A 25,886-nucleotide genomic window follows, 5' to 3' on the forward strand; every position below is an offset into this window, starting at 1 on the left:
GTTACAGTAACGTAAATTACTGCGCCTGGCATTTTTGCAAACTTTCTCTCACTTGTTCCGAAATATTACTTTCAATTAACGAAAGAAAATCTAGAAAGAAGTCCCGGAAAAGGTCGAATATGGTACAATTTGGCAGATGGCGTGACAGCTTTAGCTTAGTTCTATGCTCTATTTAACAGATAGATTCCAAGTTGCCGTGCGTCTGTTCAGTAATAGATCCACAGATGACGTCAAAATGTGGTAGGAACAAAGAAGTGGCACACAGCGCGTAGCCGAGTGTGGCACTGATGTTCTTACCACATTTTGACGTCCTCTGTGATCTCTTACTGAACAGACGCACGGCAACTTGGAATCTATTTGTTTTATATAATAAAGGATTTAAAAAAAAGTTTTAATGAGGACGTCATCTATACGTCTGTCCTCCGATAGATCATAAGTGAGAACCAATCAGAATGCATGCATAACTGAGCTTATCATATGAACTCTCATAGAGGACGTTCTTTTAACCAATGACAGCACGCGTTGTATCCGAACTTTATTACAAATTGTTATCGAAGTATTCGTGTTATCAGCTAACCTAATAAAAGGATAATCTTCAAATTATCCCAATGATATGTATCATGACGTAGATTTGATTCTTTCTCCAATCAACAAGGAAAATGGTCGACACTGCAAATAGCACAAATCCAAGAGCGGGGGCGGGTGTTCTATCCGTTCTGTTTTTTTTTTGGATGAATGACGTGTTGAAACTGGGAAATAAGAGGTCGCTCAGTGATCAAGATCTGCTCCCTCTACTTGAAGACCAAAGAGCTGAACTTCTCGTAGGAAAAGCGGAAAAGAATTGGCTCAGAGAATTAGAGGAAAGGCAATTAAGAAACAAGAAACCACGCCTATGGAAGGCATTGGTTGCCATTATTCCTTGGAGATCAGCTATGACAATGTTAACTTTGCAAGTTCTCAGGTCTCTGAGTTTTTCCCTGCTGCCATTATGTCTGTGGCTTTTGTTAAAAGTTTTAAACGATGGATCAGAACTAAACACGAAGTTCGCGTTTTCTTACGTGGCACTCTTAGGTGCAATGAGTTTGGTACAAGCTGTCACAACACAACACTATGACTACCTTACAGAGCTGTGGGGACTGAAATTAAAAGTGGCGTTAATAGGACTTGTTTACAAAAAGGTAAGGTCGTTTATTGTTTAATCAAATAATGGAGTAGCTATAACCAAATAGGCGAGTTGGCATTTCTTGGGATGAGCTGGATTTCTGACTTTTTTTTTTCTGTGGGACATTTAGAATCTCTGAATACGGTAACACCAACAGTAGCTATCTAACATCAGCACATAACCGCATGAAAAGTGAGAAAACAGCTATAATATTCAATTTATTCCTCGACCATGCTATGAGATGATTTACCCGCACAACTGAACACGTGACAAAGCCACCGCATGCATTATGGATAATTTCGATTTACTGCTGAATTTCTAAGTCTATAAGGCTACGACCGTTTATGTTATTAATCACAGTCAATGTGTCAGTTTTAAATCTTTCTTACGAGTTAACAGAAACTGATGGAAGGAGCGAGCAAAGTAGTGACATGCAAAGTCCGATCGAAACTCAGAAAATGACTTCATATTCTGAGTAATATTGCTAGCAAAGCTACAATGCATGATTTCGTACGTACACCGAAATATTTCATTTGCTGAAATTCCGCTTGACACGCCTCGATCCCACAGATCCTGAACCCGACTCTTTTCAGGTTGTTTCATTGGATCGTTACAGCCTTGTAAATACAGCATCTGGAAACACTATAAATCTGGTATCAAATGACGCACAGAAAATAGAAAAGTCTCTGAACCAAATGGGCATGGTGTTATCTGCTCCGTTAGAGCTCGTGATCAGTATTCTGATCTTATGGTACCTGGTCGGTTGGGAGGCTCTCACTGGTGCTGGTATGTTTTTCTGTCTCGTGGCGTTTCAAGTTTTATTGGCGAAAAAAGCTGCCAGCCTAAGCGAGAAAGCAGCTTCTTTTACAGACGAGCGGCTGATGGTAATGAATGAAATTATCTCTGGAATACGTGCAGTAAAGATGTATGCCTGGGAGTGGAATTTTAGAGACCTTGTTCATGACCTTCGCAGGTAAAAAAAAAAATACGTGTAAATATGTTAGAAAGGGTAAATGGTTTGAAGCCAGGAGTAGTAATGTGCTAGTCTGAAGAGGTCGATGAGTCTTTCGTCACAGGAAGTTATCGTTTAGTTTTGTTTTGTTTTTTCGCAGAAAGGAGATGTCCGTTATACGCTTAAAAGGTGTCATAGTCGCCATCTTAGTCGTTTTGTACTTCACAACACTTCCGATCGCCTCTCTCATCTCGGTAGTAACATTGGCGTTTACGGGGACACAGTTATCTGCATTTACGGTATTTACTCTGCTTTTGGGCTTAACAACAATCAGGGCGACATTTTGCTACAATTTGAGTATGTCTATGCAAATGGTCGCAGATGCTGTAGTCGCACTGAATAGAATTCAGATGTTTCTTGAAGAACAGATACCTAAATATGTTGCAAAACCTGAAGGATCCCGAGAAAACGATGATCGGCTTTTGACAAAGGAAAGAGTTAGAAAATATGGATTAGTAAATCCTATCTTCACTCTCCAGGAAAGTGATACTCACCCTAGGGGAACCCAAGATCAAAAAAATAACGGGCTCTCGACAGACCACATGAACTTTGAGGACGAGCGCCCTGAGAGCTCGAAAAGTAATCTGTCTGTCAAATTAACTAGCTACAAGAGACGAAAGAGCTCCTCAGGCAAACCACATCAAACAAGCACTCACAACTCCCCAACCATAAGCACTGCAGAAGTCCCCTTTGATGACACACCCTATTTGCCCCAGGATAGACCGGAGTGGCTCACTACTCATGGATCTGTTGGAGAACATCAAGGAAATGCCTCTCACTTTAAAACGCCGTGCCTCTCCATCACTGATGTTTCTTGCTCTTGGAACCAAAAGGATCTACCCAATACCTTAACTGGCATTACTTTAGACATCATGAGTAGCAAAATCCTCGCTATAATAGGTGAAGTTGGAAGTGGAAAGTCAACCCTGTTACAAGCTGTCCTTGGAGAACTACCTCTCCACGAGGGAATTATTTCTTATCAAGGCAAGATAGCCTATGCTGCTCAAGTACCGTGGGTATTCTCTGGAACCATAAGAGAGAACATTTTGTTTGGACTTCCATTTGACGAGCAGAAGTTTCAACATGTTGTAGATGTATGCGGTTTGACCAAAGATTTTACGGATCTCGTCCATGGCGATCTCACAGAGATCGGAGAGCGAGGAGCAACCCTCAGTGGTGGTCAGAAAGCGCGGGTGGGATTAGCTCGAGCAGTTTATTCAGATGCCGATATTTACTTACTTGATGATCCATTAAGTGCAGTGGATACTAAAGTGGGAAGGAAACTTTTCGAGGGCTGTATTTGTAATCATTTGTCTGGCAGCATACGTTTATTAGTCACTCACCAGCTGCAACATTTGAAAGGTCTGGATCACATCGCTGTGATGAAAAATGGCTCAATCATCAATGAGGGAACCTTCACGGAACTTAAACAAGACGAGATATTTTCTGATCTTGAAGAATCATTCAAGCACCATGGGCCCGAGCAGAGACGAAAAAGCTCGCTGAGTCACTTTCAATGTAACAAAGAAGGACATTTCGCGTGGATGACGAACCGACGTCTATCATTGGTTTCACCTACTTTCTTGAAAACTGCAGATGACTTCCCAAATAGCTCAAGAAGAGTAACTATGTTTGATTTGAGGGGTACAAAGCCCCAAAGAAAATTGTCCACCTCAAATGTTCTCGCAAAATGCAAAGGCAACAAAGAAACAAGCATCTTGGAATTTGAAGGTAATCGAGAGTTGTCTACAGTGGGGGAGAGAGATTGTTTTCACCTTTCAAAAATGGAACCAGTGCCCAGTGCTTCCGAACAACCCGTTGTTGGTATAAAAGAAGACGAAGAAAATTTGATGTCTGGCACTGTCACCTGGCGACTTTATTGGAAATATTTCAAGGAGGGTCTGCCACTGCCCATGATCTTGGTTCTTGCAGTTTCCTTGATAGCAGCACAAGGTAACGACAGTTTTCATTGAAGATACTGTGTCGTGGGAGGCCCGCGTGAATTCTTTTTTCTATCATCAGAAACAGGCAATTTTAAAAAAAGAAACAAAACACCTTATTTTCACCAAAGAAAATTCTGCGTTCAGACATTTTTTATCTTCAAAATCAACAACCGAGTTCCTGGAGGTTACGGAATAATTGTCCAATACAAAATGTCCACATTTTGGTGATAAAGTTCATGAATTACAAGCATGCGCACATATGTAAACGTATCGCATGTTCGAGGTCCCTTGGCATGTTAGGAGTTTTCTGTTATTTCTTAGCATGGTAAAGGCAATCTAACCATTTGAGTCTTTTTGACCTTGAACTTTAAAACACGACAAGGAAGTGAAAATCAGCGAGAGGTTCATTCACGACCCTCAAGGGAAAAGATCGCTTTTATTGTCAATTCAACTTACGACAGTTTTTTAACAGAGAAGTTGAATTCCAAACTAACGTCAAGATCCTTTCTTCAATGGCATCGTCTTTGGCCATTCATTATGGTTCAAATAACTATAGAAAAATATTAAAATAAATCTAATCTACATTAAGGATTTGTGGGGTCTTGATTTTGTACCGAACACCTTCTTTTCATCAGGTCAGGATTAAGACTTCTTTTCTAATACTTGAAATGTTTCAGTTTCCCTAATAGTTCCAAACTGGTGGTTGGCTAAAATTGCAGAGATGTCATATGAAAAGCAGAAAGTCGTGGACATCCATGTTATTTACGCCATTCTGGTTGCTGTGTCAATCATTATCATGACAGCATCGTCTTTCTTGCTCTACTACATTCTCCTAAAAGCGTCCGAAACCCTGCACAACAAAATGACCATAGCGACAATCAAGGCTCCTGTGTTCTTTTTCGACACAAACCCAGCTGGTCGTATCCTCAATCGATTCTCCAAAGATGTTGGCTGCATGGACTACGTTTTACCGCCTCTGTTCTTGGAAGCCATCAAGTTTTCCTTATTCTCGCTATGTACTGTTTTGGTTCCTGCTGCAACAAACTACTGGCTTTTCTTGGCCTTGCTTCCAATCATTGCGATATTTGGCTATTATGCGCGTTATCAGTTGAAGTCCACACGAGGAATGAAAAGGATCGAGGCAGTCAAGTGCAGCCCTGTATACTCACATATCACAGACACCCTAAATGGACTTGAAATAATTCACACTTCAAATATGGACGACGCCTTTATACAAAAATTTTACAGGTTAGTTCTCGAGAACTGCTGTCAACAGTTTGAAGCTCGACTGCAAATTATTATCTTAAGCTCTTTCCTTTTGTTAAAAGATTTTACCCTTAATTAGAATTGTTACCATCAAAGGTTCAACACAGTTTGACAAGGTTCAGCATAGTTTGTCAAATTTCTGGCCTTGAAAGTGGTTGCGATTGCTTAGAGGTTTGAGCTGTGGTAGCTAAATTACAGTTTTTTTAAAAAACGGAGGTTATTTACATGCAGTTCGCTCAATGGAAGTTGTTTTCCTCCTTTTCCCTGCCTGTTCTCATTTCAATCAGAATTCATTCGCCGTATTTCTTTCTTATGAAGGTATCAGGACGAGAACACACAAGCTTTCATCATGGTGATATCATGCACCCGCTGGTTGAGTATTCGCTTGGATCTAATGTCCAGTTTGTTTATTACGATTGTCGCATTAACTGCTATTTTGGTCGTAGAAAATCCTGGTGAGTACACGCAAGCATTTGCTGAAACAATGCGGGAAAAAGTCTTGTTACAATTTTTTTTCTCCGCCTCACTTAAGAGATGTGTACTGAACGATAAAGTGCTTTTGAATTCCATTTGGCTGGTTTAGCTCTCCTTGGGTATATTAGGAACATAAAAATGCCACACAAAGCTAGCTTGGCTACGGGTGCTAAATTGTTAAAACCGTTAGGCGATTACTTGCGAGGTTACCTATCTTGTGCCCTCCTTCCTGCCTCCCTTAAATATCAGTCCCAGTACTATTACACCATCCAACTTAAATATCGCAGCTTATTTTAGAGACTTTTTTTTCTCAGTACTAGCTGGACTCGCTTTAACGTACGTACTGCAATCTCTGGATATCACACAATATTCTGTACGCCTGGCCTCAGAAGTAGAAAATCTGATGACATCAGTTGAGCGAGTGATGTCATATGCAAAGATTGGCTCTGAGCCCGGTTACAGCATTGAAACCCGTCCCCCTCAGTCATGGCCCGGCAAAGGAAGCCTGAAAATAAAGCAACTTTCTTTAGCCTACCATGAAGGCGGACCTTGTGTATTAAAGAACATCACCTTTAACACCTGTGAGAAGGAAAAGATTGGAGTTGTGGGTCGAACTGGCGCTGGAAAGTCATCTCTGGTGTCTGCTTTGTTCCGTATGCCAGAACCCTCAGGGAAGGTAATAGTATGAAATTATGCAAATTAGCTTTATTCTTTACATTTAAGTCACACTGGTTTAAATTTGGGAAGAAAGCAGCAAGGCTCAGGCACCTTGTGACAGAAATGTCTCAGTTATAAAATAAGTTTGTGGAACGATTGGTACCCTTTTACGACATGGATTTTATCACAACCATATTTATACCTGCGGGTAGACATATGCTGAACTGTAAATTTCCTACCATAATTTATATTTCATCTGTGTAGGTGTTCATCGATGACGTTGACATTACGTCTATCAATCTCCAGGAGGCTCGGCGGTCCATGGTCGTTATAACGCAAGATCCAGTGCTCTTTGCCGGAACATTGAGAAGGAACTTGGATCCATTCATAGAGCACACAGATGCAGAGCTCTGGATGGTGTTGGAAGAAGTGCAGTTGAAAGCTCTTGTGGAAGATCTCCCAGGTCTGCTCGAATTCAAACTGAAAGAATCCGGAGCAAACTTCAGCGTTGGTGAGAGGCAGCTGATCTGTTTGGCTCGAGCTCTGGTCCAGAAGAGCAAGATCATCGTCATGGATGAAGCCACTGCCAATGTGGATTTCAAGACTGACCGACTGATCCAGCAGGTTATTCGTCACAAGTTTAAAGACTCCACGGTGCTTACCATTGCTCATCGTCTGAACACCATCATGGACTATGACAAGGTTCTAGTTCTTGATGGTGGACGAGTAGTGGAGTTTGACAAACCCGAAGTGTTGATGAGAAACGGTGGAATATTCGCTGAAATGGTGAAGAGCCAGACCCAGAGCAGCGAAACTCAAAACTGATTCTCGTTGTCTGGTTTCCATTTTTCTTTTCTTTTTTTACTTAAGCAATTGAAGAATTTTCTTCTATGCTTTGTGCCGGAAGCCTACACGGCAGAACCTTATTCTTTCGCAAGGAATTTTTTTTCACATTTTACTCGAGGATACTCTGTTAGTAATCATTTGTTTCACTCGATATCATGAGGATATCAAAACGTTGTACGCTTTCAACGTATTTCATTAACTGTGCAATGTTAACCTTTCCAATAATTTGCAAGAGGCAAACGATAATCAAGCCGGCTTTTGCTTCAATTATCATAGCTTTTTGTAAAAAACTTTTTTCATGTGATTATTGTGTAAACCTTAATGGGATCACGATGGTAGCTGACGTTATTTGTCTTTAACTCACTCCAGTTCGATGCAAATTATAGTAACATTTAACAAAGTTGATCATCGTAGTTAGAAATTATGATTAGAGTAGTTGAGACAATAAAACCTACTTGACCCGAGCCTCGAGTCCATGGCACTCCTTAAAGACCTGAAAGGCCTGTAGCTAACTAAGTCATCAAGCCAGATGATAGATGGCTATGGTATAACCCTATCACGGCTTAAAACCAGTCATTTTGATTCATTGACAATGAACTTGCTTGTTATCGGACTAAAACTGTACAGAGATAAACCTCGTAGAATAATCGTCGATTAAAGAAGACAATATTTTCGTTAGATCATCTCTCCACTTTCGAAGACGTCGTTGCAAGAATCTTTTAATCTAAGTTTGGTTTCCACCCCCATTGTTCGGATAAATGTCTCAAATTCAGTTTAAAACCTTTTATCATCTCGCTAAGAAATGCGGTTGATAATGATATATCTTGATATCCATTACGTTTTTTTTCTACTCTATCTACTCTCTCGAAGATTATTCAGTTCGTGAAAAATCCTGTCACAACTACAGCCTAGAATCGTTTGGGCTTTTTTAGCACGTTTTTCTCTAGGTTTAAGAAAACAACAAAACAATTGTTGGTCTGTGTTGCGAAAGACTGTGCCCTCTGCTAATACGGACCACTTGGCCAGTGAAAACCATATGTCATTGTGAGTACAATATGAAAACTAAGCAGGCTGTCGAGAGAAAATGAACAAGTGTTTTCAAATTGTATAGGCAGAATCGTTCATGGCAAAGATGAAGCATCTGTGTCCGTAGAACAAAATTTCTCGGCCAAATCCCCGCGATTTACCCTACATAGGGCAGCGTATAGAGCTCTACATATTGCAGCTGTGTGGCTTTTTGTTTCCAACCTCATCCAGTTTGATAGGCGTTTTTCTGCGATACTTTATCGCATTTCAATCTGGTCAATCTTGGACTCTTCCATGTGAAGCAAATGAAGCCTAAGAGGCTTTCACTTTTCAAGTTTCTGTGCCAAGTCTTGCAGCTCTGCCAAAGTGGGACAACCTTCTTTGACTCTATCCGCTAAGCTAATATTCAAAATGAAAGTAATCCTTTAGATTTTACACTTTAGGCCTCAAGCCAAAGTGAATTGCATTTTAGCAACTTAGCAAGATGATTGATTAAAGCTGGAAGTTAGAATTTTGTCCTGGTTTTTAAATGACGTTTTCAAACAGCGATAGTAACAATAAAAGATCACAGCTACAGATATTATTCGTTCGATTATAATTGACTCTGAATGCCCGTGTAGAGGAAATAACTTGCAAATACATACCGAGCACACCCATTTGAGATGAATTTCCTCAGAGTCCTGGTCGATATTATTTTAATTGAACCGAAAGCTCATTTTGAGTAAGCTTTTGTCAGACTACCTTACTTGACAGTCCTTTGCCATAAAATTAACAGACTGTTCTCAAGAAAGAGATATGATCATCCATGAGCTCAAACGAAAAACCAAAGGACCTTTAGGGATACTAAGAGAATCGTGGATAGCTGGGAGAAACCATGACGCCGTGTTCCATAACGTTTTGGTAATGACAAAAGTGTCTACCTTATTCTGCGACAGCCGGGCCATGAAGGGAACCGTTACATTGCAAACCAACTGTAAGGGAAAAAATGAGATGTACTCGACGAGTTCCACGAATGTCTCTCTCGCTATTTGACTAAAATTTCATCGAAAACCAACTAAACTAGCAATTTAAGTAAGGTTTCAACACTGGTGTAGGTACTAATAGCCTCCATAGTAGTCCGTGTTTGTTGCTAACAAATGACGCTTGTCTTTGCGAGAGAAAACATTTAATCGGTACATATTCTTCAACATGAGCATGTGTATGAGTTAAGTTTAAACTTAAGCACACGTTTTCTGCCTTCGTATGATTCATTTGGCATGGCTTGTTTTCCTTTTAACGAAAATCTATCAGAAAGGTCTCTAATCTGGTGAAGGAATTTCCCTAAACCTGTCTTACAGAAGACTGGTCCTATAGAGGAAGAGTACTATAACAGAACCTCTCTTTGATCTCAAATAGAGGAAGCCCCCGAATCTAAAAAGATATCAATTTTTGTGCTTCTGGTACAAAAAAGAACTTACTGAAATTTCAAGGTAGCAATGGCACTGCAAAATCATCTTTTGTTGCTGCTTTGTTTTTAAAACAGATCTGTAGGGTCTTAATATTCAATTTTATTTTTCTTGAAATATTTCATAGCTTACTTAAGCTTTGAAGCAAAAACAAAAAAACAAACAAACGAACAAACAAATAAACAACAACAACAACAAGATAGACATAATATGGTTTTATGAATTAAGATGGTAATGTAAATCGGCCACTGTAAGGAGATTCTAAAGCTGACGTTTCTCGCCCTTTGTCAAAGCGAATCAACAAAAGAAGCAAACAAACTAATTCCTTGTCGTCTCGGTTCATTAAAAGACAAAAAAAAATGAAAAAAAACTCGGCCAGTATCGAGCCGACTTCACCTCACGCTAAGTCAACAACGCATATCTCTACTTGTTTCGATATCTCTATAATTGACAAGATACCTGCGTGCGATGCCACCAAACTGTCATTAATATGTTTTCGAGACTGGTCAACACTGAGAATTACTCATTTTACTTGAGACTTAGGCCAGTTCATCTCTTTGTTATTTTTCTGACAAATTTATTATTAACGAGGAAGTTCTCTGCTCCATAGGAGATTTCTTAGAGTCGGTATAAGCATCTATTCTGAAAGTAGAGACTGAATCTCTCGCCTGACTGTTTACTTTTTTTCGCCTACAATGAAGATTTCGAAATCAATATATATCTTTTTAAGTTTGAAACTTAAGCTCGAACCCTAAAATCTCCGCACAAAATTTATGGAAATATTTACTGATTACTTATTTCCTACACTGTGTTTTCTAAATCATAGACCGTTTTAAAAAAAACGTATATTTTTGTCATTTCAAAAATACGCGCAAAATAACAATCCCTAAAATTTTGAATCAATCTGGTCCCACCGCGTACTAATAAATGAATTTGGGAAATTTTATTTAAGAGAATATTCGATAATCTATGTTTGAGAATGTTTGAACGCGATTTAGACGTTGCCCAGGTTACGTTTTTGTTTTGAAAATCACGAAAATATATTTTGACTTTCAAATTGAATGAAGAAAATTCCCTAGAGTTGTTTTGGTTTCCCTGCGTGCCGATTTCATCGCTGTTAATTCCTTAATCACTTTTTAAAATACCGGTTGAAAAAAAATGTAAATGATAAATACGCAAGCTTTTCATCAAAATTTAGCGCTTTCTCGCTGAGTACGTCATGGGGGTTAAAAATTGTAGAAAATCGCTAGCTTCTTTTTATTCAGAGTCAGTATCTTGAATTATTTATCGGTCACCCGAAATCGTTGTATTGGAAACAATGCCGGTAACACTGAATAATTTATTTTAAAAGCTTTGTTCATTAAAGAGTGTGCGTGGCTGTCTTAACTTACCTGCGAAACTATGCACTTTGCATATTTCAATTTTAATAAGCGCGTAAGAAAATGGTGATCTTCATCGGTAACATTTAAATTACTGCAACATTAAACGCTCTGATTTTCCAACAAAATTCATATCGCTGAAATGTTAATTAAGGGTTAGAATTCGAGGGGAAGTTTAAAAAAAAAAGTGAAATTCCGGGATAAAATGAAAATTTAACTGGAGATTATGAAGACGCTTGTGGGATGAATCCACATTTTTTTGAAATGGTACGTGCTCCTCTCATGTTCTAGAGATAGTCAAGTGACTTGTTGGAACTTTTTTCTTATTATTAAATCGATAAATCTGAATTACATCTTTAAAGTGTTTCAATTTTGTAGTGCCAATGTTGTTACGTTGTCGTCAAGAGCAGAAGTTTCCGGTGTTTTCTAGACATTATTGACGTCACCGCAAAATCACCCGCCAAAAGGCGCTAATTTAAAAGCAGTTTTCTGATTGGTCGACGTAGGCAGATACAACCCACAATGCAGCTCTCTCATGCTAATTTTTCTTGGCGGCCATTTTGTATTGAAAGGTGAATGTTAATTAATGATATTCACAATCGAGTGAAAATCGTTCAAGCAGCGAAGCGCATTTACCTGTCCTGTCCATTTCGCTGGTATTGAAAGCCTTGGACGATGTCTTCGAAGCTCTGAACTTGTGTTGATCGTCGATATAATTACCAATATATGGCGTGAAGCAGGGACAACGTTTGTCAGAAATCCAGAGTCCATCCACGCAATTTTGCAGCGACGTGATAATAATTTTTTTCTAACCATCTCCGCGGAGAGATCGAATATGAATGAAGTAGTCTATCGCTGTCGTGCTTGGCTTCGTATTAACAAACCGGACTCTATTCCTGGAAATTTTCTTTTGTTTTAATTTCTGGCACAATAACCTCATGGAAGACGAAACATCGGTTCGAGTGGCTTTGAGGTAAGGGTTTACGGTGATCAAGGAAAATTCTTTGAAATACGCCAGCAGTTTATTACCAGATCAAATGATTTAGACACCCTGCTAAGTATTGTGTAGCGTGGCTTTTTAAATCTATTTGTGCCCTTTTTATGTTTCTGTTTTGTAGGATTCGTCCTCAAAGCGCCGCCGAGCGAATAGACATGTGTAGAGTTTGTACTTGCGTTACTCCAGGACATCCTCAAGTTGTTCTCGGAAAAGACAAGGCCTTTACGTTCGATCATGTATTTGACATCGAGAGTAAACAGTTTGTGATCTATGAGCAGTGTCTTAGAGGACTCGTTGAAGGGTGAGTTAACTTAAATGGCGTTTTGGCGACTTTATTTTGAGGCCGTATTCATGCTATGTCATGATTGTTGTACATTTCATATGTTGATCGACGTTGGCCGCTCGCAAGTGCCAAAATTGCGTTTGTAAATAAACTTATGTTTGCGTGATTGAAGTAAGCTTTTCTTACGCCAAGAATTTTTTTTTCCTCTTCATTTCAGCTGCCTTGATGGCTATAACGCTACAGTCCTTGCTTATGGGCAGGTAATTACACTTTTGTTCGTCTAGATATAATTTGCATCTGTATATGCGTAAAAAGTTTAATAAATGTAATCGGTGTTGCACTGAAGAAATTATGGGCAAGTGTCCTTAGTCAAAGTGAATTTCCGGCGGTAACTTTATTTTCAAAGCTTTTTAATGCCTTCTCACGCCGTAATTTTTGCACGGTTCATATATTTTTCTATTTCAAAGAGGCTATATCATTTAATCCCTGTTGTGAATAAAACAGTCTCCCCTGGAATATTGTTAATGTTGGTTTCATTTAAATGTTCACCGGGAGGTTTTCATGTCCATCTCCTAAATTCTGGTCTTGTTCATTAAACCTAAATGCAATCTGTTTGTATTTATTTTCGTATTTTGCGTTCGAAATGATTATTGGAGATTTCGTCCCTTTGAGCCTGTAATCGGCGATCTATCTCGAGTCCATTTGATTCCTATCTAGGAATAATAGAGTACATTGTATATTTGAGACGTGTATTGGTCCGTTGCTGTTTCTGCATTAACTACCGTGGACACGAATTTTCTCAAATTATTCGCCACTTTCACGGTTGATAAAATGTAATCCATTTACGCGGTAGTTCATCCGTGAATTTGAAATTAAATTACACAAAATCAGAGAACCTAAATGTAACCACAATATTTCATTTTACCATAAGATGTATAATCTCAGATTATTTCTTATTTCGTCTAGCTTTTGTGAAAATTAAGACCTTTGGTATTATTGATATCTCGAGCTTAGAGTGTTTGGTTATGGAATTTTATGGTTTTTTTGTTCTGTGCTAATTTTAATTTGAATGCCAATTCGCCCCTTCACTTTTGTCTTTGTTTACATTTTGTCAAAGCTGTAGATATTACATATCATCTTGGAAATTTTTACAAGGTTCAGTAAACATTAACTTCATCTCCTGGAGTTACTGAGTGGCATCAGTGATTAAATAGTAAAATTTTGCTTTGAATTAAACCTACCTATAAAAATACTGGGAAAATATTGTAAATAATTATTTGCACTGTGCAAACTCTAATCCTAATGCTTAAGTGGGGTCACAACCTGTTGGAGAATCCTTTTGGTGAATTTTGAGAAATTTAAATCTTGCGCTGCACTTTTTTATTCACTGGGTTTTAAACTGTAGCCTTAGCAAAAGAAAAATTATTTGACTGAAGGTATTGATCTTGCTTCTGATTGTTTTTGTAGCTATTTTTAGCTAAGATAATATTTACAATCTCAAGAGTGAAAAGTGACAGTATTGATCTAATTTTTGTTGGATGTTTTCAATCTGTGGCTCTTGCCATATCACCAAAGTTTTATAGATAGATCTAGATTAACTATTGACCCTCCTTTGCCATTTTGCGGTACAATGAACTAGTTTGGTGAGGGTGCATTCTATTGTTCAGTAGCAGATAAAAGGAAAAAAAAAGGCTGTTGGTGCAGTAGGTGGATTCAACTGCAGGGTATAAATGCAATATTGATTTCTATGAAATATTGGACTGATGCCTTAAAAATGTCAAGATATAATTTTCAATTTTGTGTATATGTCTTCATAAATTATATTGTTGTAAGTGGATGACTGTTTCATTTTTTCTGTGTACTCTTAATGCCATGGAGATTGGTTCACCCTTGTGGAATAATCAACAGATTCACAAAGTGCATTATGAATGCAGAAAATTAAAATTTCAGTTTATGTACTAATCAAATTCAGGGGTTTTAAAATAAAATAGCTTTTTCACCTGGACAGATTTAACTAATATATGGTTTTGAAACCCTGATTTTCAATTTTTTGATAATAAACGAATTACTAGAAATTTGAAATATGTAAGTTATGCCTGTGAAGTTTACAAAAAATGTTATATACATGTAATCTACCATTCTTCTGTGCACCTTGCTAAAACATATTTTCATGGTTCCAGTGGTGTGCTAATTCAGTGTTCATATTTCATAACTGCTTCCAAAAAATTTTGAACAATATTTGCAAATGACTCAGTTGGTTAAATTAATTGTAAATGAATGCTTTGGAAAGGAGTTATTGCTATGTTAAATTTGTTGTTGAAAAAGGCTACTATTCTTTAAAAATGGTGCACAGGCTTGTAATTTGTCTCCTTAAATCTATGTTAGAGAATGGTGGTAGAGAGAATTGAAATGAAAATGAAAAGTTGGTCTGTACAATACACTTTAAACAGTGGCTTTTCATCTGATATGCAGTGTATTTCAGAGGACATGGTCCTTAAAATGCTTTGTGAATGGTGGTTTTTATCTATAGTGCGATGTATGTCAAAATAAATAATTATTGCCCCTTCTGATTTTTATGCATCATCAGAGAACACATTTTAGCTAAAATGCATTTCAATATTTTTCAGTTTGAAATAGTTCATTGTTTTCATCTTTTAGATTTAAATGAAACTCCAATTCAGATTATTCTCTTTCTGTTTAATTTATCTGTCATTTTGTTGCTGCTGTTAAGGAAACCAGCTCATTTTTAGGTCCCTTTACTCTGTGTTGTTGTAATGCAATAAAACTAACAATCGACTGTCGAACTGGCCTCTTGTACATAAGGTAGTTAAAAAAAGAAAAATAAAAAAAGAGAAAAGAAATTTACAGTCAGTTTTCTTAACGGAACAAATACATTTATAAATTTCACTCTTTGTAAACAAACAGGACTGGCAAGACCATGCACAATGGGGACAGGGTTTGATGTTACTGTGACACAAGAAGCGAGGGAAGCATTCCGCGAGCTGTTGCCATTTATTTGAGGGAATCGACAGAAGAAACCAAGAGGGCCGACACAAAGGAAATGAACCTCAGCCTGATTTTAAAGTCACTGGTTGCAATTTATGGAGGTGTGCACAAATAACAAATTTAACCTCCATTTTTAGCAAAATTTTCTCTTGCTTTCTTTTGCTTTCTTTTTCTCCCTAAAATTTATCATGAGGCACACCATAAATTTCCCGTATTTTATTTGTGAAAGAAAATCAGCATGGCATTTCATGAACTTACTGATGAAAGAATGCATTTTCTATTGACTTTAGCCATGAAAACTCTAACATCAGTATCCATATTCACAATATTCCTCTCTATACTTTTTGTTTGGTACTGGAACAATGAGTAATTTTGGGGTTAAAAATCAAAACTTCTTGTTGGTTATCATTTATTCTTTTATTCTGATAAGCTTGATGAATGATTCAGCTGTTTTTACTGAGAGGAGGGATGACATGCAGATGTTGGTCACTCTGTAGAATTCAAGACTTAAAAACAGAATTTATGGCATTCAGAAATGGCAGAATTGGTCAAGTTGCAGAGCCTAAACTCTTTCTACCGTACAGCTCTGTTGAAGTTAAAATGTCAACTGAAAGAATTTAAATTTGGTAGAGTTTAACTGATCTTTAAAATATGGCCCTAGAGGTGGCTCCTTGAAGTATATTTTACAGGATTTTTGAGTTAAGCATAATTCGTTTATTTACATTGAGAATGGTAGAAGTAGGCCGAGGTTGGTTACTATCATCTGTGGATTATTATGAGTTCATAATCTGGCAAATCCTTCTTCGTTTTTAATTTGACCTTTCTGACTTCTTCTAGCTTTATAAGTGAAAGAGACTTCTGGATTTGGTTGATTTGGATAACAATAAGGTACGGGGGGGGTGGTCCAGTTTTGTGCTTGGCAATGTTTATGGGCATGCATACCACATTACGTCTCCAAGTTCCTTTCTAACCAATATATCGTCTGCAATTCCTGTGAATGTTGACCCCAGACAAATGTTACGAGAATAGGTACAGTTTACTAGCAAGGAATGTTGTCTTAAAATAGGGAAAAAGATTTTCTAAAGAACTAGAATCGGCATATTTGGCAGTTAGAGTAATTTGTATGTGTATTTTGCAATAAACTTTTGTTGTCCTTTTTTGCCTCCAAGGGTCGGAAGAGTAATGTTAACCAATTCATGAAGATGCAAATGGAAATATTTATACTGTGGGTGTCACTATGAAGCCAGTGAACGCAGCACAAGATGTAAGTTTTTCACTCCTTTTTATTCCATAGATCTTCATGCTAATTCTTCTTGCTTTCTGTGATACATTTTTTATCATGTTCCCTTGGAGAAGTTGATTTTTGTACAACTTATTCTCTCAACTTATTACTTGATCTTATGTCTTTATTCCCATTATCTGTTGGAGTAATACATATATTTACAGAGAAATCTAGCGCAGTCACTCGTGGAATTTAAGGTGTTAAATTGCTCTTCATAAGGCATGATTTATCTTTATGACAAGCGCATCTGGATTTAATGTCATTTAAAAACAAAACCAAAATCCTCAAAACAACCAATCAAAGTGTAGAAAACCATCAGAGAGGGCTGATGAGAACTCTTATTAAAAAACAAGGGAATTTGTTCCTATCATGGAACAAAACAACAGTAGTGGCCAAATGGAGATTGATTTTAGTTGTGGATTTGAATTGGCCAAGAAAGTGGTATTAGTTCCTGAGACCCATTAACGGAAATCAAAGGAAGCTGGAACTACTTTTGAAACACATTTGAAAGTTACCTTATGACATAGTCTAACCCAATAGCTGTATTGTCTTCAAGATAGTAGACATGTTTAAATCAATGGTATTCTGTCTATGGGTTTTGTTTTTTTGTGGAACTATCCTCTATTACAGAACAAATCTTACCTTAATACACTGACAGTTGTCTTTTTTATTTATGTTTTCTATTTCAGACTCTAAATTGTCCTGCAACAAGGAGCCTTATCTCTTACAACTGCCAGCCCCAACCATGAATGCACAGTCATCAAGAGCTACGCCATATTTGCTATTCCATGTCCAAGCAGCAGCGGGTCGTTAAGGTAACACTTTGTACACAGATGTACAACATGTGAATCCAAAGAAGAGAAGAAGAACATTTCTTGACCAGGAGGACTGTAAAAAATAAATCAAAGTATACAAAAATTTGCTAAACCACCAGACTCTGAACTAAAAGACCTTCATCTAACCAATTTTATGCAGTGTGCATTTGGGTGGGTTTAATGCAGTTTGCAAGAAATCATTGATTTGTGATTTTTTTACAATGTACGGTGTATATTGTATTTAGGGGATTGACCTCATCCTACTGCACAAGGGAATCCAGGGGAATCAAATTGGATTGTATTTGTCTCCCTAATACTGCTTTGGGGTAAAAGTTTTAGGAAAATTTTACAAAAAGAAAAATAGAAACTTTGAATTTATGAGGTTTCTGCGACATGCACTTTGACCAATAATTTGGGGCACTGATTTACCAAGATTGCATATACATGTAAGTTGAAATTACAATACCGACAGAATGATGTCTGAATTTCAAATTTTTTTTTTCAATCAGCTAACAGATGGTGATGACAAGCAAGGTTCTGAAAAAATCAGTAACTATGAATACGAGATGCTTACAGCCAAATTCAACTTTGTGGATCTTGCTGGCTCTGAGAGACTCAAAAGGACTGGGGCAACTGGTGACCGGGCGAAAGAAGGCATCTCTATCAACTGTGGTTTGGTAATTAGAAAGTCTCTTTATTTCAATTTAGCCTTTGTAGACTGTGATGTTACTTGGGGGCTTTCTCTCAACTCAACAACTTGTGTATGGGTTTATGGGTTTATTTCAAATTAAATGACTTTGTAAGGTGATTTCTGCGTGGATACAGTATCATGTATGTCTTGTTATATCTAATAGATTTTCTTATGCCTTAAAATATTTTCTACACTTTTCTCTTTACATTTCCTTGGTACTGACAAGGAGAATTTGACAATTGGGAGTTTCATAAATTGGTGATCATTTCCTTTTTCCTCATGACGTCAGTGTTTGATTCAAGGGTGGTGCTGTTGGGAAATATGAGAAGCTAGTCTCTCTTGGGGTTTAGATGTTAATATATCTTATTCCTTGCTCACTGTATTTTTCACACAAGGATTATTTTTGTGAGACTTTAGACATTTATTCTGCCTCAATGATTTCAAAACTTAGTTAAAACCTGTACATTGTGAACTGACCCTTATATATTTCGGTTCATGATTTTAGTTGGCCCTTGGGAATGTTATCAGTGCTCTTGGAGATGCTACCAAAAGGGGAAGCCATGTTCCTTACAGAGATTCCAAACTCACAAGATTACTCCAAGATTCTCTGGGAGGCAACAGGTGACTACTCATTCAAGCAGTTTACTGAATGTAATCGTCTTAACTTGCTCAATAAGTGGGCCCAACAGTATTCAGATCAAAGGAGTTTAAAGTTAAGTTTCTGTAGCATGATGCAACATTGTGTTTAGTAACTACCTCTGGATGAGGTGTTGGTTCATGAAGCAAATCTGTCTCCCACAAAATCAAAGTGAGTACTTGATTCTAATTGCAGAAGTTGGGTCATGTATTATTATGTTGTTGCAATGGCAACAAATGGATAAGTAACAGTACTGACCCATTTTGGATTTGTAAATAATAATCAAAGTAGTTAATGATTTTTCTTTTTCTATTAGTCGCACTCTCATGATAGCCTGTGTTTCGCCATCTGACCGAGACTTCATGGAAACCCTGAATACACTCAAGTATGCAAACCGTGCTAGAAATATCAAGAACAAGGTGACTTGATTTCTTAGCTGAGTTTTATTGATTTGCATGTAATGAGACAGGTTAATCAGTTCCAGTTTACAATACCACTTTCTCCACTTTATGCCTGGTAAAGAGAGAATTACTTTCCAACTTTTGTTGCAGTATATAACGGATACATTGTTACAATTGTATTTAAGAAAGATGAGAAGTGGGATTGATTCTATTGACGTTGTGCTGAAATTGCATAGTGCAATTAGGAAAAATTTTCTCCCTTGTTTTCATTCACTAATTCCTGGTGTAATTGAAGTTTGGGAACATCAAGAGAGAGAAGCCCCTTTTTTTAGCTTGGGCAAGAACCACACAAGCTGAATGTGGTCCTCAGCAGTTAGGGGCAAGTGCTCTCACTTAACAACATCATCATGCACACAATGTTCCTGTATGTCACCTCCTATCAGACTCTGAGACATTCGTCAGGTCTTACTATTGTTATTGATTCTATGCCTTTCTAAATCCACAAGCCAAGTTTCCATCTCCCTTTTAACTGAAATGTGAACATTCAGTTGGTTTTGTTTCCAAGGTGACTGTGAATCAAGATAAAGCAAGTAAACAGATGGCTGCATTGAGGCAGGAGATACAGAAACTTAGTCTAGAGCTGACAGAATATAAACAGGTACATTATATGTACAGGTGTATGCATGGAAGGCAAGCCAAAACAATTAAATTATGAGCTAGAAATTGTTATGTAGTAATTTCACATAAATTATCTTGCATAGAAATTAAAAGGGAATAATCCGATTGTACAGTATTTACTTATTTTTAAAACTTAATTAAAGTATGGGCTCATTTTTTTAAATTTCATTTTAAGCTCACTTTCATTTAATTTTCTCACTATCCAATCATATTGCAGCATTAGTGACAGAGTGCTTTCAGATTTATACTAAGTGTAATTAATAATGGTAATTGAACTGAGTGGAGTGCAATTTGGACTGAAATCGTACGCATGATTTGAAATTACAAGTATGATTTCAGACCAAAACTGCACGATACGAGGTTGAATTACCACTTTATTACATCCATTTTTAAAATCACTCAAATACAGGACTTGGTCAGTTCAGATATTTTATCAATGTAGTACTGATCCGGTTTGAAATTAAATTCATTCTTTTTTTTTTTGGGGGGGGGGGGAGTTTGCCAAATTTTCCCCCCCATGTGGCAAAATTTGCCACATGATACTCTTGGTCTTTCCTCTCCCTGTAATTTGATTGGTTACTTTATACAAGCCTTGAAATCTGGTTGGCTGTTTAGTTTTTAGTGTAGCCTCCTCTTTGGCTGGGAAAAAGATGCGATTTAAAGCAAAAAATGGTGCGATTCGTGAATAAATCGAACCAATTAGAGCCAATCAGGTTACAGGGACCACCAGTGATTTCAAAATGGGTGTAATAAATGCTGTCGTTTTTCCCTAATATGCATTATGAGATTTATGCTGTTACATGTAAAAACTTTAATTGCGCTTCTGTGAATAATTGGTTTTTTTTTTGGTAGGGGAAACGAATTTCTGGAGTGGACGGTGAGCAAATCAGTGATGTTTGCCATGAAAATGTGATGCTAAAAACCGAAAATGACAAGTACGTATGTTTTAATTTTATTATTACACTCATATAATTACTAATTTTGCGTTTTCCTTGTTTCACAATGAATTGAATGTCAAGATTTCTATATTCCTATTTAAAACTACTTAGAGAAAGGAAAGTGTACTATGAGTTAATCATTTACTGTGTTACAGACTGACCTGTAATGTACATTTGGTGGTTCATGTTGGTGCCTAATAATATGACTCGAAAAGTATTGAATATTAATCAAAATTTATCTTTTACACAGACTTCGTGTGCGTATCAAGGCCTTGCAGCAGACTATTGATACACAGTCAGTCAGAATAGCGGACCTTATCTCCTCTCAAGTTTTGGCGTCTATGAATGGTATGGAAAACGATACAGTGTATTTGTTTATTGGAGTTATTAGTGTCACTACCAAAGACAACGTTACAGAGATATAAAAGCAGATAACGATAACTTTGCGCCCCTCATTTTATTAAGAGGATGTCTTTTGATCGCATATTGTCGAAATATTTTTTCAAGGTGAAGGTGTTGATGGAGGAGTGGAAGATCTCATCCAGAAATATTTAAAAGAAATTGAAGAGCTCAGGTAAAGATTGTAGCGATGTGTACAGTTATTGATAAGCAGGGATTGATATCACGCCGAAACCAATAGGAAATTGCGAGGCAACACACTTTGATGGCTTGCACTTTTTACCTTACATACAGCCATTCAGAGTTAAATGATAACTCGCAGGATATCGCCGGTACCTATGTACACATGTATGTTTCTGGTAGCATCAAGGTACTGTTATGAAAACAGCACTCTGATCTTGGCCAGGACTGGAACCCAAAATTGAAGACGAAAACAAGAAAAACGAAACATTAAATGTCTTAATAAATTTCGTTCAAAACGACAAGCTTAAAAAAAACTGGGAGAAAGAAATCAAAGTTTTGCGAACTCATTGACTATGAAATAAAGTGGCATAATAAAGTGGAGTAATAATGGCGCCTTATTCTCCTTTCTCTTGTAGAAATAAACTTACGGAAAGTGAAGCCATGGCAATGGCCATAACACGTCATGCCACATTGAAGTCTCGGATGACGTCACCGTCATCCCAGGAGTCGACTACATCTGTACTGGAGATGGCAAAGATGGATGTGGCGAAACAGCGGCAAAAAGCACAGGTGGTATTACGAAATCCTCCTTCTCTCTCCAAAGTCAAATGCGTTAGACCTGTTAAGCCTCGCGGAGGCAGTTTTCATTCAACTATGAAGGGAGTAAAAACTTCTTCTAACCTTCCTGTTAACTCATCTCGACCTCAAACTAAATCTTTTCTTCAAACAAATGGTGGCAGGCTTAAGGTTGTGACACCGCGGCTTCCTTGGAATACTGGCGTTGTCCAGTCTAGAACGGACTCCGGGCTGAGCCCTCGGTTGTCCCAGCGGAGTAGTCTCGTGGCCTTGAAAGAGGTCAATCCTAAACCTCGTAGACCTAGCAATTATTTAACTCCGGCAGACCGGGATAAACCGTTAAATGGCGTGACTGTTAACTTGGCGAACAATGTTACGGCTAATGTAGTATTGCGGAGACCTAAACAGAAGCCGGTTGATTCTGAAGTTATGGCTGTTAAGCGTAGATCTCGCAGCCTGGAATCTTTAGGTGGAAATAGTGATGCGATGGACAATTACCTAACACCGGTACAGTGTTTTAAGTGCCGCAAAGATCTAAGTCGGGTGTTTGACTCAAGTGCTTCAAGTAGGTGCTCTGATGCCTTCAGTTCTACAAGTGATCTTAATTGTTCTCTGCCAGAACTTCGTTTTGATGAGAACAACAATGTTCAACTCGGCTCAGTTCCAAAGCCATCTGTTTCGAGGGTAGAGGTATTGAAAGCAGAGAAATTAGTGCAACACCCTCCACCAGTTGATATTGTGTCTGACACAGAGTGTTATAAGTATCACTTTGAAAGCGATAGCCAGACTGAGAGTGATTACGGAGTGACTGTCGCTTCCGACAGCGAAGTGTACAGATACAAGCCTAAGACAAAGGACAGACGAAACTTACATTTAGATTCTCCCATGCCTCATCTGCTGAGGGAACAAAGGACCGACTCAGCCGGCAGTATTCAAGAGCGTAAGCTTCAACTTGAGGAAGATCTCGACTCGTTGCTTGATTCTATGGCTTTTGCATTAGAAAATATTGATGCACCTGGAAAAGGCGGTGAGCTACTCCCTGGTAAGAATGGCGGTGTTCCTCCTGATGCTGTGTACACACCACCTGCATTTTTCAGGCCAATATTCGAGGTCAAGATTTGAAATGATCGATTCTCTAAGTTTCCTGTTGGTTTCTTTTCCTGATAATCTTGAGGTTTTCAAGACAACTTTTCTCTAGTGCGCGTTTTTTTTTCTCTCCTGCACTAATAACAAAGCATTCATGTTCTGAAAGAACGTTAAATCATGGTATGTTTTTCACGTTTTGTTTGTTTGTTTTGTTTTATTTTTTGTTTAATACACTAACGACAAACCCACAGTAAACACTGTGTTTGAAATACTAGAGAGAATGTCGTTTTATGCTTTTTGATTGAAATAAGGAGCTTTAATGAACTACTTGTAACAATAGACTGGTTGTAAACATGAAATAAAAATCGATGCACGGTCTTTTAAATTTAAATTGTTAAATACGTGGAAAAGATACGCATTTCAAGAATGTTTGTAAGTAGTGGTTAGATAATTTATTAATAGAATTCACCCCCTAGTTTGAGTGAACAGATTAAGTTGCATAATTGGCTCTAAATGCATAAATGGTAATAATTATTGAAATATATAAGACTAAGTCAAATAAATGGAAAAAATTTTATTTTAAAAAAGTAATGTCTTTTGAGGAAGTAAAGTTTAAGTGTAAACTATAAAGAACATTGTATTTTGCGTTAAGTCATAGAATTGTTTTTAATTAATGTCCTTTTGTGTTCTTGACATGTGACGTTCTTTCTGTGACTGTTAAGACGTTGGAAAAATGTAAATCTTTCAGGCCTATTTTCACATAACTTTAATTACTACTTGCAAGACAGTTAGTTCAATCTGAAACAGGAAATACGTTGATAAGTACGGATAACGTACGAATGAAACCTAATATAGCCAAGTTTTGTAATGATGAACTCACAGTGATGCTATAAACTCCATAGCAATGAAAAAGATAGAAAGGCTCTTTTTGAACATTTTTAAGTAAATAAAAATTTGAGCGGAATTCATTTCTCTGTGTTCTTTCCCATTCTTAAATACTTGATTTAGTTCATCGTGTTCTCCATTTGTTTACCTAACTCTTATTTCCGTTTCGCCTGTTCCTATTTTATTTTGTTAATTCCGCTGACTGCCACCATTTTGTTGAGAAGCATGCTTTGTTTCACTTTTCAATTTTTGATGTCTTCTTTTCTTCTTTCCTTTTTTTAAATTCGTTTTCAGTTATTTTGCTTTCTCCTTTTGACTGGTTGTTTGTATTTTTGTTTTAGATTTTCTTTGTTTTTGTTTCCTTGTATTGTTTTAGCTTGTGTCATTTGTTACTCCTTCTGTTTGCTTGCGAAAGCTTCGCAGAGTAGCAACATGTTACTTTTGTTTCATTTTGTTCAGTAACTATACATAAGTTATGTTTGGTCCCCTAACGAAATCTTGGAGTAGCGATAATGATTCGAAACAGTGAGTACTGCATGTGGTTATGAGAAACATGGGGTGGGTAGTCTGCGGCCCAACTTGTCTACTTTATTGTGAACTGTTCTTGGTTTCTTTTCCGTTTACTGAGGTGTCGCTGTAGTGAAAAAGCTGAGTCTTGTCGGTGGAAATGGAACACCTGCTACGCACACGAATCCCCCCTCGGAAACCCCACAGCTATACTTTAGATTTAAACCTCTTGGAAACAAAGGGTTTTTTGAGGCTCCGCTAAATAGTTTCTCGAGTGTTTTCCAAACGGCTGTTGGGGGCCATTTCCATGGGTTTCTAAAGCGTAGGGACTTGGTTTCTCAAGGAATTCTTATACATAGCCAATTGGTAACCAAAAGCGTGTCCAAACGTTTCCCAGGGATTTTTAAGGTTCTTGGTATATTTTATGGTGCGGTTGCATGATGTCGAGTCCTAATAACTCTTAGGAATACTTTATGTTTGTCTGTCTGTCTGGTTCTTTGTCTGTGTGCGTGTCTGTCTGTCGGTCAGTGAGTCTGTCAGTCTGACCGAGGGTACTACGTAACTCATGTCTGTCTGTTTTTCTGTCTGTCCAACCGTCGGTCTGTCTGACTACCTTGCTGCAATTTGACAAGTCCATGAAGTTTTCTGACTGTCTTTCCTGTCTATGTATGAAACAACCATTCACTATGCATGCATTCATTCATTCCTTTGGTACTGTAGCTGTCACTCGTTTCTGTCTTACCAGACACAGTTGATCTGTGAAGGCGTTATCCACATGCTCGTGTTTTTATGTACTTATCCATACAAGTCTCTTTATTTAAAACTGACAATTATGATGCTTCAGCTTATCACCTCATGTATGCTACCATGGAAATCACAGCATTGGTCACTGATCTACTTCTTTTCCTTTCTCGGCTGCAAGCTCAGTGTTCAAGGTCTGCTTGGTAAGGTCTTGCATGCTTCTATATCTGTCTTCTGTTAATCTAGCTAAATGTAGCCAAACCTTGCGTGAAGCTGGGATGTAACAACGTTTCAGCCATTTTGTGGCTTTTTGTGACGCAATTACTCACGTTACTGTTATTTCGTTTTATATCATTTTGCTTTGTGTTTTTTCTTTGTGGCGTAGTTTTTTTTAACTCTGTATTTTGCTGTAAAATTTAAGAATTCCTCTTGCCTCTAGCCGGAAGACAGTTGATGTAATACTTAAAAGTGAGCATTTATCATGAGTTATCAAATGGTTTAAAAGTCCGTAAACTGGATTTTTGGATGTTTTAAAAAACATATGGTAAAAAATCAGTTAAAAAGTAACACG

The 25,886-nt window shown here is 37.6% G+C and overlaps 3 protein-coding genes across 3 annotated transcripts in view; all 3 read left to right on the plus strand.

Annotated features, from left to right (window-relative positions):
* The first annotated feature begins 1,863 nt into the window (after positions 1-1,863).
* Positions 1,864-7,817, plus strand: LOC131780302 (ATP-binding cassette sub-family C member 4-like). The gene is made up of 7 exons (XM_066164056.1): positions 1,864-2,135; positions 2,275-2,764; positions 2,903-4,127; positions 4,795-5,365; positions 5,702-5,838; positions 6,172-6,533; positions 6,779-7,817. Exons 1-7 carry the CDS (start codon positions 1,864-1,866, stop codon positions 7,337-7,339), a joined length of 3,618 nt encoding a protein of 1,205 aa, XP_066020153.1. The 3' UTR covers positions 7,340-7,817.
* Positions 7,818-11,780: 3,963 nt separating this feature from the next.
* LOC136279527 (kinesin-like protein KIF21A) lies at positions 11,781-12,774 on the plus strand. The gene is made up of 3 exons (XM_066163467.1): positions 11,781-12,183; positions 12,329-12,508; positions 12,708-12,774. Exons 1-3 carry the CDS (start codon positions 12,149-12,151, stop codon positions 12,772-12,774), a joined length of 282 nt encoding a protein of 93 aa, XP_066019564.1. The 5' UTR covers positions 11,781-12,148.
* A 5,332-nt stretch (positions 12,775-18,106) lies between these two features.
* The window catches only part of LOC131780246 (kinesin-like protein KIF21A), a 25,736-nt gene continuing 17,956 nt past the window's right edge, over positions 18,107-25,886 (plus strand). Inside the window, exons 1-8 of the mRNA XM_066163090.1 lie at positions 18,107-18,270; positions 18,790-18,905; positions 19,238-19,340; positions 19,888-19,980; positions 20,853-20,935; positions 21,189-21,286; positions 21,446-21,512; positions 21,937-22,090. Coding sequence (XP_066019187.1) covers positions 18,160-18,270; positions 18,790-18,905; positions 19,238-19,340; positions 19,888-19,980; positions 20,853-20,935; positions 21,189-21,286; positions 21,446-21,512; positions 21,937-22,090 — 825 coding nt within the window. The 5' untranslated portion in view covers positions 18,107-18,159. The remainder of the gene's footprint in view (positions 18,271-18,789; positions 18,906-19,237; positions 19,341-19,887; positions 19,981-20,852; positions 20,936-21,188; positions 21,287-21,445; positions 21,513-21,936; positions 22,091-25,886) is intronic.

Source organism: Pocillopora verrucosa, chromosome 3 (assembly GCF_036669915.1).
Source record: "Pocillopora verrucosa isolate sample1 chromosome 3, ASM3666991v2, whole genome shotgun sequence".
NCBI classification, from domain to species: domain Eukaryota; kingdom Metazoa; phylum Cnidaria; class Anthozoa; order Scleractinia; family Pocilloporidae; genus Pocillopora; species Pocillopora verrucosa.

Bases quoted from the DNA above. Each gene is read 5' to 3' on its own strand.
- LOC131780302 (XM_066164056.1), top strand. From the start codon at position 1,864: ATGGTGTTATCTGCTCCGTTAGAGCTCGTGATCAGTATTCTGATCTTA. The intron at 2,136-2,274 runs GTAAAAAAAAAA...GTTTTTTCGCAG, and splicing joins CTTGTTCATGACCTTCGCAG to AAAGGAGATGTCCGTTATAC. The intron at 5,366-5,701 runs GTTAGTTCTCGA...TTTCTTATGAAG, and splicing joins TTTATACAAAAATTTTACAG to GTATCAGGACGAGAACACAC.
- LOC136279527 (XM_066163467.1), top strand. From the start codon at position 12,149: ATGGAAGACGAAACATCGGTTCGAGTGGCTTTGAG. The intron at 12,184-12,328 runs GTAAGGGTTTAC...TCTGTTTTGTAG, and splicing joins TCGGTTCGAGTGGCTTTGAG to GATTCGTCCTCAAAGCGCCG. The intron at 12,509-12,707 runs GTGAGTTAACTT...TCTTCATTTCAG, and splicing joins CTTAGAGGACTCGTTGAAGG to CTGCCTTGATGGCTATAACG.